The sequence below is a fragment of the Erpetoichthys calabaricus genome, chromosome 2, assembly GCF_900747795.2.
Source record: "Erpetoichthys calabaricus chromosome 2, fErpCal1.3, whole genome shotgun sequence".
Lineage (NCBI taxonomy): Eukaryota > Metazoa > Chordata > Cladistia > Polypteriformes > Polypteridae > Erpetoichthys > Erpetoichthys calabaricus.
The window spans coordinates 319,061,689-319,078,833 of NC_041395.2; the positions used below are offsets into that span (position 1 = coordinate 319,061,689).

The following is a 17,145-nucleotide window of genomic DNA, read 5'->3' on the forward strand; positions in this document are numbered from 1 at the left end:
TGGAGTGCACCATATCAGTAATCTGAGCGCCTGATAAAATCAGTTTGCTACTGACCTGTACTGGAGAGCCTTTCCCTGAGAACTGCTGATAACTGTTTTTGTTTCAGTTTATTTAAATTGAATTAAAACTCATGTATCTCTTACAGATAGCCAAATTTAAAGCTAGTCAAAAATGCCAGACCTTAGCATTTGACACCAATTCATTACAAAGTGACATTTTGATACAATTTTTGACAGTGATTTATCAAATTGTATTATCAAAACACATTTGTCATAATAAAGAGAATTTTTTTAATGAGCAGCTCAAAGGTAGGTTGATCAGTATTCTACAGAAGTAAAATATTATTATGCACTTAGTCCATTTTTCAATGTTAATACATTACTGAATAAGTAATACTGCGGTGGGTTGGCACCCTGCCCAGGATTGCTTCCTGCCTTGTGCCCTGTGTTGGCTGGGATTGGCTCCAGCAGACCCCCGTGACGCTGTGTTCGGATTCAGCGGGTTGGAAAATGGATGGATGGATGGATGGATGGATGAATAAGTAATATGTTTATCTTTTTAAAACTTTTAACTTTTTAAAATTGTATTAATATGCACATTTTTATTTAATTATTAATTGTTGTTATTGGACATTAGTTTTGCTGCCACAAGCATATCCTGCTTTTAGTTTACGCTTATATGTTTGAGATACTACAATGTGCAAACAATCAAATTTATATATATGTAATTGTCTAGGTTTTATATTCATTTTTCAATTAATATATTATATGGGGTTATTTTTTATTTTAAGTGTTCATCATTTTTTCTTATATTTGATTTGCTTTTGTTCAATTGTGCAGAAATCTTCAGGCTCAGTCCCTGATAAAAGTAAAGAGCCTTCATCACGGATTGGAAAACTTCAAGTAATGTTATCGCCATTTTTAATTTTAATCCTCACTTGCTACACAAATTACTTTACGTTCTCCCAACTTTTTAACTTTTCTCTAAAGGTGCTTGTGTCATGGTTTAGGTCTTTCTAACATCTTGCATCCTGAATTTTCTATGATTACTATTAAAATATTTTGCACTCTTTGTTTTATTTTAATGTTATGTGGTTCTTTTTCCCCCCTCAAACATGCCTGGGTTCTTACCTTTATTTATAAGGTTTTTGTTTTAAATCAAGCTAAAAACCATTTGACACCAGCTAGTTCACATATATTCCCAGATATTATTAACTATAATGGTGACAGGGATGGGTGCATCATCTGTGTTAGTATTGCATGAATGTCTCATGGATTATTTGTTTAACATTCCATTCTTTTCAATTTTCTGCCATTGTGCCTTACAATAAAAGGTGTTGGCTAGTCTCAGAGGCACAGAAATGATCACCGACCATACAAAATAAAGACACATCAGGTGCAAATTATTATACAAAGCAATTTCAACAAATAACAATCAAAAATTTCAATAAATATGTTATTAAATTGTAAATAAATATCAGATAAACAAGCAACATGTGTCAGACAGGGTAAGTATCAATATAATTAACTGAAGAATAGATTGTCAGAAACACAGTTCAGTAGTGTAAACTGATTGGTAGAGCAAGGGTTTTAATAATGGAGCCTTGCTCACAGATCAAGCGACTCAATGCACGTGCTAGTTTAATGGTTTAGTGTTAAGAAGTGTTTAAGATGATTTGGCTTTGAATGCCACAATATTATTTGGAAGGTAGCAGCAGAGCAAACAGATTGTTGCTGGTGTGCATGGAGCCTATTACAGTGGAAGTTGCTTTCTTCATGCATTTGTGTCATGGATGCCTTCTTAACCTCCTGCTTCAGCGCCCTCTAGTCTGCCACAGTGGCTGTTGCCATGCTGGACACTGATGCATGTAGTCACTACGCAGTCCACTGTGGATCTGTAGCAGTTAGTGAAGAACTGGATGACAGACTGACTTCTTAATAAGGCAGGTGGTGTTGGCAGGCCGTGAAAGGTCCTCAGTGATGTGGACTCTGAAGATCATAAAGTTGCTCACTCTTTCCATATTAACACTGTTAATGCCTTATGACATCCTTAACTGTTGAACTGACTCAGAGTGGCATTTGACATAAGTAAAGGTTAACAAACAATGTTTAGAAATCCTTTTTCCCATAGCATTAAAGATTTACACGTCTTAAAGTGTCTTAACTTCTATTACAGTAAGCATCAAATTTGGGATGGAAACATTATGCAGCTACAAAATGGGAAAAAAAAATGTTTTCCCACACTGAAACATAAAACTCTTGGATGCATCTCTCCTGTTATACATCTAGATGCAGAAATGAAGTTTGCTTTTTAGAAATTTTTAAGCTAGCATCACGTTATGTGACTTTCTGCATAAATAAACGTCTGGCATACATTTGAAACAGTTAGCCTCAGTATGTAATACACTAAAAAGGCATCTAAGCATTTTGCATTGTTTAAGTTTATTTATAGCCAATGTTACTAAATCCTGCTGACCTTGAATTAAATGTAAGAATTCTGAAAATAAATGGAATAGTGTTTTGGCATATTTTTCCTGGTAATAGTCCATAAGCAGAAATCATGCAGGTCTCTAAACTGAACCCTAATCACAAAAAAAAATTACAACTGTTAAAGAAACATGTTATCCTTTTTATATTTTAATACTTTTGCAGTTAGTGTTTAACCCAGTTCCTTTACCTTATTCACTTGTACACATAAGCACATATTAATGCAAAATAGTCACACATATCAAAACTTTTACTTTATTCTGGAATGAGGGGAATCCTATAAACTGAAAATTTGATTCTTCTTTTTTACTTGCCATTGTTCCAGATCTGCTTTCTTGGCAGATATTTAAAATGGCTTGCTCTTTTGCCCATCCTCTTTCTTCTTTGTTTTTTCTTTAATTTTTAACATACTTTGAGGTAAGCAATTCTTTAGCATATATGATTAAAATTGCTTTAAAACCAGAAGGTAAATAAATAGTGAATAAAATGCCCAGATGTCTTTTCTATACTAAACTTATGAAAGATGGCAGTAATGGACCAGCTGCTAGAAGTACTGGTAATATATAGAAGGCCTATTATTGTCAAGACTTGTTTTCTAAAGTTGGGACAATAAACATAAATTTTAGTAAGTTTAGAATAGTATAATATAATATACAGTATATTTGAGTTTTATCCTTATTGAAATCATTTGTGTCATTCTAGGCTGAACTAGCCATAAATCCAGCAAGTCTTCTGCCTGGTGCACAAGCACGTCTACCAGGTCCAGGGTTATCCTTCACCCCGCCTGGGGCAATTGCAAGAGTTTCTGAGCATAAATCTACAGGTCATGTTGGAGTCAGCTTTGATGTTCCAGTACAAGTAAACACACTTGACAATGCTAATAAGGTAAGGTAGAGTTCAAAAGTACAAACTTTAAAATATTTAATACTGAATGCTTCCAGATCACTTAACTCTTAACATGCTGTTCTCCTACAAGTTCTATTCTTTTCCTTTTATTTCAGTTTTATTCAATAAGTACACATTTATTTTATTTCATGCCAGGATCTAATATATACACTTAGAAGTAAGTAGAGCCAATTTTTAGACTGACACAAGATAAAAATACAGACTAAAATCCATGATGGCCGGTCACCTTTGATTCATGAGAATTCACACCCTGGTAATGATATGCCAGCTGTGATGCATTGATAAGCTGGTTCGTAGTATCATACTGAGCCCCTTCTCATTAAATTATGACTTGGGCTTTCACACATGGTCATGTATGAGCAGCCCTTCCGCGCTATATGTGATTCAGATCAAAATATGATTCTCAGAATAAAACAGAAGAAAGAACACAAAATTAGTAAACCTGGCACAAGTCTAAGCATTAGCTTCGTCTGACTCACTCCTTTTTGATGTCAGTGACATTTGTCAAGGCGATAAGAGTTAGATGTCACAAGCATTGTGGGTGTCAAATTTGACAATTACAAACCTAGTAATTAAAATTGGCACTCCGGTGTCCCCACTCATCTTCCCCCCAGCACTTCCTGGTGTGGCGGAAGTGCAGGGGTCCAGGGTTCTCCAGGCATGGGGGCACCCCCTGGGGGTGACCACGGGCCCCTACAGGGTTGAGCTTCCCAGCTCTGTATCCGTGGCCCCCAACGGAACCAGGGCGGTCGCTCCCTCGTGGTCTGGAGGAGGCGTGAGCCCTCCTCCGGTCCTCCTGGGCGTCCCGGCTGGGTGCCACCCCCAGCCGCATGCCACAGTACCCCACCACAAGCTGAGACCCCTAGGGGCCAGTGGCCCGTCCCGTGAGGGCAGGTCTTCCTCGGCGGGAAGCCAACATGCTCCACTCCAGGGCCCGGTCCTGCAAAACAGAAATCACAACAAGGGGCGGAGTCTCTTGACGAGACGGACATTCCTTGGTCCCACCTCCATCCAATCATCGGCGGGCACACAAGACGCACCGTCCAATCCCGTGCCTGTCACGGAGTGGGACTTCCGGTCCGCGGTCATTTTGGCTCTCCTTCTCCTGGTGCGGTGACGAGCCGCCTTTCTGTGCTGCAGCGTCTCCCTCTCAGCAGCCCCTGCTGCTACCGCATCAGGAAAGCCCTGCAGAGCAGCGTGTGCCTGCCACCAACGCAGACCCGGACAGCCCCTGCCTGCAAAACCCAAAACAAGCTCAGCCTCCCAGGGCTGGCTGCTGACGAGCAGGGAACTTACCTGCCAGGTCCTGTCTGTCCGAAGCAGTTGCCTCGGCATGGCCACCTTCGACACCGCGCCGTTCCGGGCGCCTTCAGTGGCTGCACACTCCTTGGAGCCCACTGCACTCCGGTAAGGCCCGTCGATATTCCGCTGCACCAGGAGAGAACCTTGCGACCGCGGTTCATTAGTAGTCTGTGGGGTGAGGCTGTCTTGCAGGGCTGTGGGTACGCCGATCCCATGGCGCGTGTGTGGGCTTTCCTGCTGTACCGGACTGCCCACAAAATTATTTTTTAGGGGTCCCTGCGTTGTAGTAGGCAGAAAGTCCCATCTGGGATGCCATTGTGGGGAGCAGCCCGGACACAGACAGGCAAGACATCATTTTGTCACTCCAGCCATTCCATGAAGGGAAGTGGCCCCTTTTATACGCACCCGGATGTGCTCACACTTGATTGCCAGGGATGGATAATGTGACTGGTGCTGTGATTCGTGAGACTTATACAAGGGATATGAGAAAATCACTGCTGAAAATATTTTCATATCATTTTGCATGTCAAATAAGCTACGTTCCCAAAAGACAAACCTGCTCTATACTGAACTATAAACAAAATGAGAGAGGAGCTGTCAGCCCAATGTGAAAGGGCACAAAAGGAAATAGACATTGATAAAGTGCTAAGGCAGTGAGAGAACACACACAAGGTAGGAAACAAAACTTCAGTATAAATAGGTTACAAAATGAATCACAGAATACATGGAATAATGACATGTTTGTTTTTCACAGATTTTTTTAATGGTGCTATTTTTTAACTCTTCATTGTGTTTTGGTTTTGTTTTTTGTTTTTTTAATTTCAGAATCGTCCTAAAGTGTCTGGGAGACGAAGGCCACAGACTAGAGCTGCTCGGCAATTGTCTGCACAATTGTCAAGTGAAGGAAAGGATTCTGATTATCAGGGGATACAAAGTCACGTCCATGACATAAGAACTAATTCAAGTTCTAAAGTCAATGCCCACTCTTCTTACACTACAGAACCATCACTTGTTCGTGGAAATTCAGACCATTTTGAAGTTGCACAGGCAGCCTTTCCTCCTTTAACTGAACAAACAATTTTGCCTGCTAAAAGTGAGGCAGCTAAGCCAAATCTGTCCAAGATCTCGGATGACCTCTTTGAGTCCGATGATTTATTTGGCTCCAGCAAAATATTACCACAGTCGCTCAATTCAAAATCAAGTAGCACAAAAGAGGCAGTGAAGCCAATAGTCCAAGCTTCAAAGGAAAAAAGTGGACAGTCCATCTTTGATCAAGGAGAGGACCTATTTCAGCCTGCAGCTAAACACAAGTCTACAAAAAAGACAGCAGCAATACCTTTTTTAGAGGATGATGGGGACGACCTTTTTGGATCTGGGAAAACGAGTGCAGTCAAAAAGGAGCCCAAGCCCCCTGTTCAGGTGGAACCCATAACTCAAGCAAATATTTTTGAGGTATTTGTCTTATATGATTCTTTTAAATGGCTTATAGTTAATGGAGATAAAATATACTGCTCAAAAAAATTAAAGGAACACTTTTTAATCCAAGTATAGCATCAAGTCAATGAAACAACTGGGCTATTGATCTGGTCAGTTAAGTAGCAGAGGGGCTTGTTAATCAGTTTCAGCTGCTTTGGTGGTAATGAAATTACCAACAGGTGCACTAGAGGGGCACCAATGAGACGACCCCCCAAACAGGAATGGTTTAACAGTTGGAGGCCACTGACATTTTTCCCTCCTCATTTGTTTTTTCACTAGTTTTGCATTTGTCTACGGTCAGTGTCACTACTGGTAGCATGAGGTGATACCTGGACCCTACAGAGGTTGCACAGGTAGTCCAGCTTCTCCAGGATGGTACATCAATACGTGCCATTGCAGAAGGTTTGCTTTGTCTCCCAGCACAGTCTCAAAGGCATGGAAGAGATTTCAGGAGACAGGCAGTTACTCTAGGATAGCTGGACAGGGCGGTAGAAGGTCCTTAACCCATCAGTAGAACCCACCAGTATCTGCTCCTTTGGGCAAGGAGGAACAGGATGAGCTCTGCCAGAGCCTACAAAATGACCTCCAGCAGGCCATTGGTGTGAATGTCTCTGACCAAACAATCAGATACAGATTTCATGAGGGTGGCCTGAGGGCCTGACGTCCTCTAGTGGGCCCTGTGCCCACTGCCCTGCACCGTGGAGCTCGACTGGCATTTGCCATAGAATACCAGAATTGGCAGGTCCACCACTGGCGCCCTGTGCTATTCACAGATGAGAGCATGTTCACCCTGAGCACATGTGACAGACGTGAAAGGGTCTGGAGAAGCTGTGGAGAATGTTATGCTGCCTGTAACATCGTTTAGCATGACCGGTTTGGTGGTGGGTCAGTGATGGTCTGGGGAGTCATATCCATGGAGGGATGCACAGACCTCTACAGGCTAGACAATGGCACCTTGACTGCCATTAGGTATCATGATGAAATCCTTGGACCCATTGTCAGACCCTGTGCTGGTGCAGTGGGTCCTGGGTTCCTCCTGGTGTATGACAATGCCCGGCCTCATGTGGCGAGAGTACACAGGCAGTTCCTGGAGGATGAAGGAATTGATACCATTGACTGGCCCCCATACTCGGTCGCCTGACCTCATTCCAATAGAGCACCTCTGGGACATTATTTTTCAGTCCATCCAACGCCGCCAGGTTGCACCTCAGACTGTTCAGAAGCTCAGTGATGCCCTGGTCCGGATCTGGGAGGAGATCCCCCAGGACACCATCCATCGTCTCATTAGGAGCATGACCCAACATTGTCAGGCATGCATACAAGCATGTAGGGGCCATACAAACTACTGAGTATGATTTGGAGTTGCTGCAATGAAATTTCGGCAAAATGGACTCGCCTGCCACATCATTTTTTCACTTTGATTTTTGGGGTGTCTTTGAATTCAGCACTTTGTAGGTTGATAATTTTCATTTCTATCAAATGATGTGGCATCCTTTTGCTCCTAACACATCACCATATCAGTCCATGTCAGTAGAGATATCCAGCAGGATTTTTTTCCCCATTGAGATCTGATGTGTTTTCAAAGTGGTCCTTTAATTTTTTTGAGCAGTTAATAATAGCAGTTATCAGTAGGAATTAACCATGTACTGTAGATATCCTTCACCACTCAATGAAAGCATGAAATTTGAATGGTAAAGCTAAAAAAATGGTTATGTATAGATATTCATAGTAATTTAAAATTTCAGTCGCAGAAAAAATTAAAATATCCATACTTATATAACTCTGTCATTTGTGGAAGCTGATTGAAGTGTATATATTGTTTTGTTATTAGTTACCATCATACAAGCATGCAGTATATTCCCATATGGGACTGTTTCACTATGTTTAAATCTAGTGTTATGCATATAGCACCTTTTATAGTGGGAATCAATTAAAAAAAATATTTCAATCAGCTTCTACATGAGTTGTTTGAAGACAGAATCTGTTACTTTGTGTATCATACAATTTAATGGCTACACACAAAAAAATTTCGCAAACTTTCGTACTACAGAGTAGTGTTTCACAATCACTGGGCCGTGGCACCATTACAGGTAGGTCATGGCCGACCCTGGATGAAACCCACACTCTCGCAGTACCCACCATTCCAGTAATTGTGCTTGATTCACAACAGCAGCAACACATGTAAGTAAGTAAGTGAACTTTATTGTCATTCATACCATACAACAGTACAACAACGGATGCACAGCTGAACGAAATTATGTTTCTCCAGGCTCAATGTGCAGACATAAAAGACAGGTGCATAAAAGACAAGTGCACGCAAGACAACATACAGACATTACAAACATTTCACTCCTTACACAGAAAGTAGGTAAGACAGTGTAATACAGCACAAGGTAGCACAGTACAAACAATAAAAACAAAAGATATATATAAATGTAAGCAAGTCAGTGGGTGAAATATAATATGAAAGAAAATATTGCACATTGTTTCACAGTGATGGTGATATTGCACTATATGGATACAATATTTATACATAATATATACAATATAGACAATGTAATATTGTACGATATTACAATACAATATAATGTAAACTTAATACCTTTTTGTGGTAATAAAGTGCACAGTAAGTAAGAGAGCAAAAGGACAAAGGTTATTTAACAGAGTTTAGTATTCTGATGCTGCGGTGGGTTGGCACCCTGCCTGGGATTGGTTCCTGCCTTGTGCCCTGTGTTGGCTGGGATTGGCTCCGGCAGAGCCCCGTGACCCTGTGTTTGGATTCAGCGGGTTGGAAAATGGATGGATGGATGGATCTGCTATGGCAACGTGAGTAGTGTAATTCTTGTACAGATGGGAGTGAGGACCCGATGATTTTCTCCGCTGTCCTCACCACTCTTTGATTGCGGCCTACCTTGTATGAATCCCTGTCTGCTGGTCTGATGCTTGAGCTCAATTCACAGCAGTCGCATCCTGGCTGCCAACTCCCGCTGCGATGATTGTGTTCAATTTACCAAGGAGGAAAGGCATTAATGATCACAGTTGATTTAGTTAAAGTTCTGAAGCTATGGTGATCATGCAGGGGCCTCTCCTGCCCCTTCTACATTTTCACCCAATTTGTCAAGGGTAACCACCCCACTCCAAGCTCAGACAATCATGCTAAATTCATGGAGGGGGAAGGATGGGTCACAAACACACTGTCATGTGAAGTACTGGGTTGTGACACCACAGTTAATAGGTTTGTTGACGAGAATGGGCCTCTCTAAACAGACAGAATGTACTTCTGGTTCATGCAATCTAAGATATGGTTAGATGTTTTAGTCACTTTGGCAGGATTATTTATTTACTTTTTTTTTTTTGTACTGGTAATTATCTTTTGTCACCCACACTTTCACTGGGGTATTAAAATTGTTAATGCTAGCATAGTACTAGGTTTAAAACATGTTTGCATTTTTCCCCTACATTTCAGCAGCAATTATGAGGAAAAAAATCTTGAAGATGTACCATATCCACTCTTTTTCAGATGTGTAAAGTTATGATTGGGACAGTCTAAAAATCAACAGATTTTGAAATCTCTAGCCCAGCACAGCCAGCATGCATGGATGTTTTTCTAAATGTACATTATCTTATCAAATGCGGTGAGATAAATTACACAAATGCAGCAAATAGTGACTGTGGCAGTAGCGCTCCTTAGGAAAGATGGCTACTGAAAACCTTTCAGAATTTGTTCATATTCTAGTTCAAGCATGTAGTCTCCAAATTACCAAAATATCAAGAACTAAAATCTTAGAATCATTTTTCGATGACCCAATATAAAACACAAGAGAGCTTTTCAAGTTTGATAGCATTATACACATGAATGCTGACTGAAAACCTTGTGTATCTCTTTGTTTTAACTATTGTCTTTAGGATGACATCTTTGAAACAGAAGCTGCAAAGCCTCTCAAAAAGCAGAAAGAAAAATCTCTGGATTCCAACTTGTTTGATGACAGTATTGATATATTTGCTGATCTGACAACCACAAAGCCACCTGAAAAAAAGGCAAAGAAGAAAGTGGAAACAAAATCCATATTTGATGATGATATGGGTAAGAATATTTTAGTAAATAGTAAATGTCTGTGAAAAATGACCATATTTGACTTCCTTACAGCTCCACCCCACATGATTATATGATTAATATTAATCACTTACTAGGATGGGGATCAATCTATGTATTCTGTAATACACATACAGTCACACTCTTAACGCACATTCAATGATAAAAAGGCATGTATGACCATTTAGCAATGAACAAGAAGAAGGTAACACCATTTTATAGTGATTTAGAAGAAAATAAACCAGTGGTGATTCACAGACCTTTTTGTAAGTTTGCTCATCTTGCTACCATGCCCATGAGTTGTGCAGTAGTAGCATGTAAGAACAGTAGTTTCACAACTCTAGTATATTAATTGTTTTGTTTATTTCTACTTACATTTTAAATATATTAAAAAAGGATGTTCATCTTAGATGGCTAGAAGATGGACAGTAGGATTGAATTAGAAATGTATACCATGCATGATTCTTTCAGTAAGTTGTTGATAGCTGCCGTTCTGGTATCATTAAACAATCTGTCAGTTTATACAGTAATCCCTCACTTATCGCGGGTGATAGGTTACAAGGCCGACCGCGATAACTGAATTTCCGCGAAGTAGGGACACTATATTTATTTAATTATTTAACGTGTATTTGGACGTTTTTAAACCCTCCCTGTATTGTTTACAACCCACCATTTACTCTATTAAAAACAGGGACAACTGCTAAGCAATATGAAATCGGTAGATAAGTTTACACTTACTGTATAGCGAAGTACACGTAGCAGCTTGTAGGCGGTCATGACGTCGTCGACCTTGTTGCAAAGATTCCTAAAGCAGATTCCATCCAGACTACTGCCTTATCACGTCCACTTGCAACTCGTTTTGCACCCTGGTTAAAGAACACTGCGGCCGTAGATGTTATATGCTTTTCCTCCTTTTTAAATAAAAAGAATCGATGTCCTGCAGCGGAGTAGCTGTTCCCTTCCTTCAACATATCCAAAACTTTTACCGTTTCTGCAATCATTTGCATCTTCTGTTGGTGCTTGGACACTGCCCCTGAAGCATTAGCACGTTAATGATGAATGAGTGAGATGAGACTTCCTGGTTAATGCAAGTAAAAAGACCCATTGTCCGCAGAAACCCGCGAAGCAGCGAAAAATCCGCGTTATGAATTTAGATATGCTTACATATAAAATCCGCGAAGTCGTGAATCCACGAAAAGTGAACCGCGAAGTAGCGAGGGATTACTGTACAGCAATAAATTTTGATCATGCTTCCTCAAGGTAGCAAATAAAAATGCATGTGTTATTACTGGTTCAGACAGAAAGAGGGAATGGTGAATTTATTGGTCCCATTTGCAACAACTAGATAATAAAATTTAAATCTACGACATCATTGTTAGATGAGATGACAAGCAAAAAAGCAAAGTGAATCTTTGGATTTTTGCTTGTTTTCATTATATTTTTAATTTTTATTTGTATATTTAAAAAAAACAAAATTTAAGACTAAGCTCTTGCATAATCAGCAGTATAGAAGCCTCATGTTCTCTATTAAAGAGGTATGTTAACCAATTCAGCTGCACATTACCTGTTCATTTTTTATTTACAAGATGATATTCGGTTGGTGTATTGTTCTGTGACCATACAAAACACAATTGATGCTCATTATCCACTGAGGTTACATTTCTGAAAAACCCTATGGATATGGAATCTGCATATACTGAAGTACTAATCCTATAGGAAAACTGGGGTTAGGATCCAGCAGGTTTCCAGCCCGTGCAAGTTTGGGCGGAATCACCCACTCAAAACTAGGTAATGATCCTTCCACAGGTTTATCTAGGAAATCCTTGTTATTACTTCGTCTCTAGTCAAGTTCATTCGTCTTCTAGATGCTCCACAAGAGGCTGCAAGTGGCCGCAGTGGGCAAATTCACAGACCTTACTAAACCATCCCATTGGTACTAGCAACGCATGGTGTGTGTATAAAGGTAAGGGACTTAGTGCGGATCAGAAGCTCACACTGATTATCTGGGAATTCTTCGTTTGTAGGAAATAATTGGAAGCCCTGGTCTCCATAATGAACAAAACTGAATGGCTTAGTCAAACCTCTGGTCACCGAGTAGACAAACATTGGTCCGTTCAGTGCAGCCCTGGACATCTAAGTGCATCACAGACCTGTCATTGCTCAATTTCATATATTGCTAGTGTTTAAGGCTGCAGATAGTCAGGATTAGATCGGACCACGGGTAAGCAAAATGGATTATGCTTTTGTAATAGTGAATAAGCGAATTCACGGGATTGAGAGTCACAGATAGCAAGGATTTACTGTACTACAATAAATAAATGAGATGGACTGGTGCATTGTCCAGAGTTTGTTCTTGCCTTGCGCCATATGCCAAATCACCCTGTGACCCTGTTTAGGACGAAGCAGGTTAGAAAATTACAATAAATAGAGTCTCCTTAAAACATACTTTCTTAAACTATTGAAACAGGTGCACAAAATATTAATTCATAATACCAATGCCATTAAAAGAAATACGATATTTGCAATGTTTACAACCCACAATTCTAATAAAAGGTTCATCCTTATCAAGAAAAGCCAGGGTAAGATGCTTAAAAGGTTTACATGTAAAATCAAAACATTTGGCTCTTAAGCTAACAAGCCTGTTTACTAAGCAACGAAGGAAAATTCTTCATCTAATCTTTTTCTGAACACAAGTTTACTCACAATTCACACCCATTTTAATTACAGGAAAAGCTCTGAACTCATCTCCAAAGACACAACTCTCTTATTTTGCAATCCAGCTTCAGCTGGACAACATTTCTGTTTGCCACTCCTCTCCATACACATGACAACTCCTCAGATTCCCTTTTCTCAGCTTATTACTCCACTGTCTTTAATGTAAAAGCCAATATTCCTATCTTCACTCACTTCTAAAGTCTTGACTGTTAGATCTCTTTTCTGCAGTAAAGTGACACATGCAATTCCTTAGGTACCATAATGCTTTGTATAAAGGACAACCAAATTACCATAAAGCGTAGAAAAGCAGATTCTGAAAAGATTGTTTTTTGGCTTATTTATCGATCACAAGTCAAGTAATTTGGGGTACAAATCAGTCAATCTAGTGTGGTGGCCGGTCGATTGGAGCATCACTAGTATATTGTAATAAGTACTCAGTAAAAAAATCATTGTGTATTTTCATATAACTACAAATAACATTGGCTTAAAAATATTTGAAAAATGTTTACTATTTTGTTTAAAAAAAATAGTTGTTCACACAAGATGGTAGAACAAAATTGTTCATTCAGCCAAGTACTGTACTTGCAACAGAGAAAATGAATTCTCAAGGATGAAAAGCTGCTGGAGATAATTTTCCTAGGCTTGACGGTAATATTCAGTGTCAACAATTTCCGACTCTTGAGTGTCATGTAGTGGATAAAATACAGAACACCTCTCCAGTTCACACTACAGTTTGAGGTTTTCATCGTCTTCATTATTTCCTCTGCGTTCTTCCTGATGATAGTTGGAGTAATGACACACTGAGCTGGGCTAACCTGGACAGTCTATCCTTAGCAGCATTTCTCGGCTTTCCTGGAGGTGTCTGGGAATTCCCCAGGATGTATTGAGAGATCTTTTCTGTCCATTGTGTCCTGGGTCTACTTCCAGTGAGCCATGCCTTGTACAACTACCAGGGGAGGTAACAAGTGGTACCTATTATTTATTTATCTGTCGAAACTACCTCAGCCAGCTCCTGTTAATCTGGAGAAACTGCAGCCAAACGCTGAGGTACTCCTGTCCTTCCCAGGTTCTCACACTTTCGCAGAAACTAAGCCTGCCAGCTCTGTTTTGGAATCTCACTTCAGCCACCTGAACTTTTGATTTCATACTTTTAGTCATTACCCACCTCCAGTGACCACAGGTGAGGATATGGAATGTGGCATGAAGGATAGAGTGAGATCTTTGTCAATAGACTAAGTTCTCTCTTCGCCTCTATGGTTTGATACAACATTTGCAAAAGTGCAGCTGCACCGATTTGTCAGTCACTCTCACAGTCGCCTCTACAAACCCACAGGACCAACGTCCCAAGGTATCTAAACTCTACACTGCAAAAAATGAAATCTAAGCCAAGTGAAAAGTATTTAAATCATGACATCTAGTTTTCCTTATTGTAAGAATTATTTACTCATCCACAATGTTATATTTTTGATTATTTAGCTTACTTTAAGAAATCTTGTCAAGTAAGTTTTGCTAACCCTTTTAGCAGATTTCTTTTTGCAAAATACAAGCAAAACAACTCCCATTTAAAAAGTTTTTGTCTAGTTTTTGCATGTGCAATTTATGCAGTGTATCACTGAGGTAGCTGCTCACGAGTTATGTGAAAAAGCCATAACCTGGCCTGGTAAGAATTTGACATACACTATAGACATGACCCTAGCCTTGGGGAGCCGTATGTGTTTCTCAAACGAAAATACACATCTGAGGACAACCCGTTAAAAAGAGTGTAATGAATAGTGGTGACATCCTGTTCTGCAAAGGCTACCCCCACAGGGCTTCTTCCTAAAACAACCATACACATCTCCTCCAGTCTGTGAGTTTTAAACCGCCACTCGGGCAACAGGGAGAGAGCAAAAGATTTGACGCTGAGAGAAAATAAAAAGCTAAAACTGCTGTTATCCGCTCAGGGGCTTAGTAGTTTACAATCACCACCCCTACTTTCAGCTCAGCCGTCATGAGGCATTGGATCAGTTTAGGAATGGGACACTCAGTGAGCCGTCTAATTGTACTCACCCAATTTTAAGCAAAATTCACTTGTGGTGTTCTCCAAATGTGTATACAGTATATATTTACGTCTGGCTTCAGTGAAACTATCAACTCCGTAAATATAAGCATATATATATGGTTTCAAGTTGCTGATTCTCTTCACATTCGGCAGTAAACTATCCCAGTGTATGCTGAAGGTCACAGTATGATGAGACTAAAAGAGCGACAACATCATCAAACAGCATAGATGCAGTCCTTAGCTGATAACTGAACCCTTCACTAGGTGTATATTTAGTGATGTTCTCCTTTATTGTGTTGAAAAAAGACTAAGTAGAACCTGTGTGTTAGCTCTCCATTTCTGCCCCGGTAGGTGAAGTAATAGAATTGACAAATTGTAGCTAACTGAAGGATTTCTGTGGCTGAACATTGGCTTTAATATTCTGTTAATCTACGAGCATGTGTTTCAGTTGTGATACAGGTAGACTTCACTGAGATGGCAGCTTCAACTCCAGGACTAATATGTTTGACTTTTTGTCTTTTTCAGATGATATTTTTTCTTCTGGAAATAAAAAAACAAGCACAAAGACACAAACGAAAACAAAAAGAAGTCCGGCAGCAAATGAAGCAGATGCCACAGGAAAAAAAGCTGCAAGTATTTTTGATGACCCACTGAACGCTTTGGGTGGCATATAATAAAGCTGAAGTCTTAAGTCCATTATTCTTTCCTCAGAATTAAAAATATTCAGATAAAACATTATAAAAATGTATCATCTCATAAGGTAGTTTGTAATAACACTGTTAATAGATTATAATATAAAATGCATATGAATGTCTTATAAGGAGTTATTATTCCATCTTACTAAAATCTGTGCCATAAATGAAAGCCTCTGGAAATTCAGTAGACCATGTCTTTTTAAGGACGTTACCTTGCAGTAATTTTCTTTCAAGGCACTCTAGCACTTAAAGTGTATGTATGTATCCTAATAAAATATTTTTTAAGAAAATATAACTTGAATATTATTAGTACTGTATGTTTTTTTTATTGTATGTAATTACTAGGGCCCTGTCTGGTTCACCAAAGCATTTTAAGTCCTGGATCTGATAAAGCAGTGTCTCATGCTTTACAACTTAGCTTAAAGGAATACTCCACTCAAAAATGTTACTTTTTTTAAAGTGGTACTTACCCTGTGTAGTTTGTAGTGTGGCTGAGAAAAATATTTAATCTGTTTTCTTGAAGAAATTACATATTGAAGATTCAAACTCAACAGAACCCTGTGGTGACCAGTTCTGGTCAGCAACAAATAATGCAAAAAAGTCCACGGATAAAAGAAAAAAAATATTCTTGTGTAACTTGTGTCGCATAATCCACATGTCTGTTATTCATTCATATGGTCAAAACATGCTAAATGTTATTTCCTGAAAGCTCTCCATTGAAATGTCAAGAGGAAAGACAAAATTCCCACAATACATTTGATTTGAAGATCCATCTTTCTGCATCATTCATTGGTCAAGAATCCTGTCTTCAATTCAAAGAGTATATTCCTTTAGAGGAATACTCCATCCAAAAATGATTTGTATGTTGCTTATGCCAACTGATGAATGAGAAAAAAATGTTAATCTCATATTTTCATGCAGAACGGCGAAAGAAAACGTTTCTGATACAATATAAGTTTATGGTGACCAGCATTGGACAGCCATATAAAATTGTCCATGAATCTTTAGCCATACATGTCTCTCCAGCAATTTTACACTTTATCTGTCATGTGGAACGTAATGCTTGCCAATGAAGAAGTGGTTACTGGTCTTGACTTGTGACCAATGAATGGGAGGAATGGGACTGGGTCTTTGATTCAGATGTTCATTCGCATCTGAGCACAATCCAGTTATTTCATAAGTCACTTACCAAAAGTGACTTATTTAGCATTATTTTAATAGTAGGGTGTTGCTGCAAAGTGTTATCCATTATGGATGTAATGAGAAGTCAAGCAAAGTGACACCTTTTATTGGCTAACTAAAAAGATTAATTGGATTGAGGTCAGGCAAGCGAGCATGGGGGCCAGTCAATGGTGTCAATTCCTCCATCCTCCAGGAACTGCCTGCATACTCTCGCAACATGAGGCCGGGCATTGTCATGCATCAGGAGG

General features: G+C 39.5%; 1 protein-coding gene across 2 annotated transcripts in view; it reads left to right on the forward strand.

The window, feature by feature from the left end:
* Nucleotides 1-16,010, forward strand: part of washc2c (WASH complex subunit 2C) — a 116,596-nt gene extending 100,586 nt beyond the window's left edge. The window contains exons 28-32 of one of the 2 annotated variants that reach the window (XM_028795927.2): nucleotides 841-903; nucleotides 3,190-3,372; nucleotides 5,521-6,147; nucleotides 10,078-10,255; nucleotides 15,546-16,010. In XM_028795927.2, the coding sequence (XP_028651760.1) occupies nucleotides 841-903; nucleotides 3,190-3,372; nucleotides 5,521-6,147; nucleotides 10,078-10,255; nucleotides 15,546-15,694 (1,200 nt within the window). In that variant the 3' untranslated portion in view covers nucleotides 15,695-16,010. The remainder of the gene's footprint in view (nucleotides 1-840; nucleotides 904-3,189; nucleotides 3,373-5,520; nucleotides 6,148-10,077; nucleotides 10,256-15,545) is intronic. The other variant, XM_028795928.2, reaches the window with a different exon arrangement.
* Nucleotides 16,011-17,145: the final 1,135 nt, after the last annotated feature.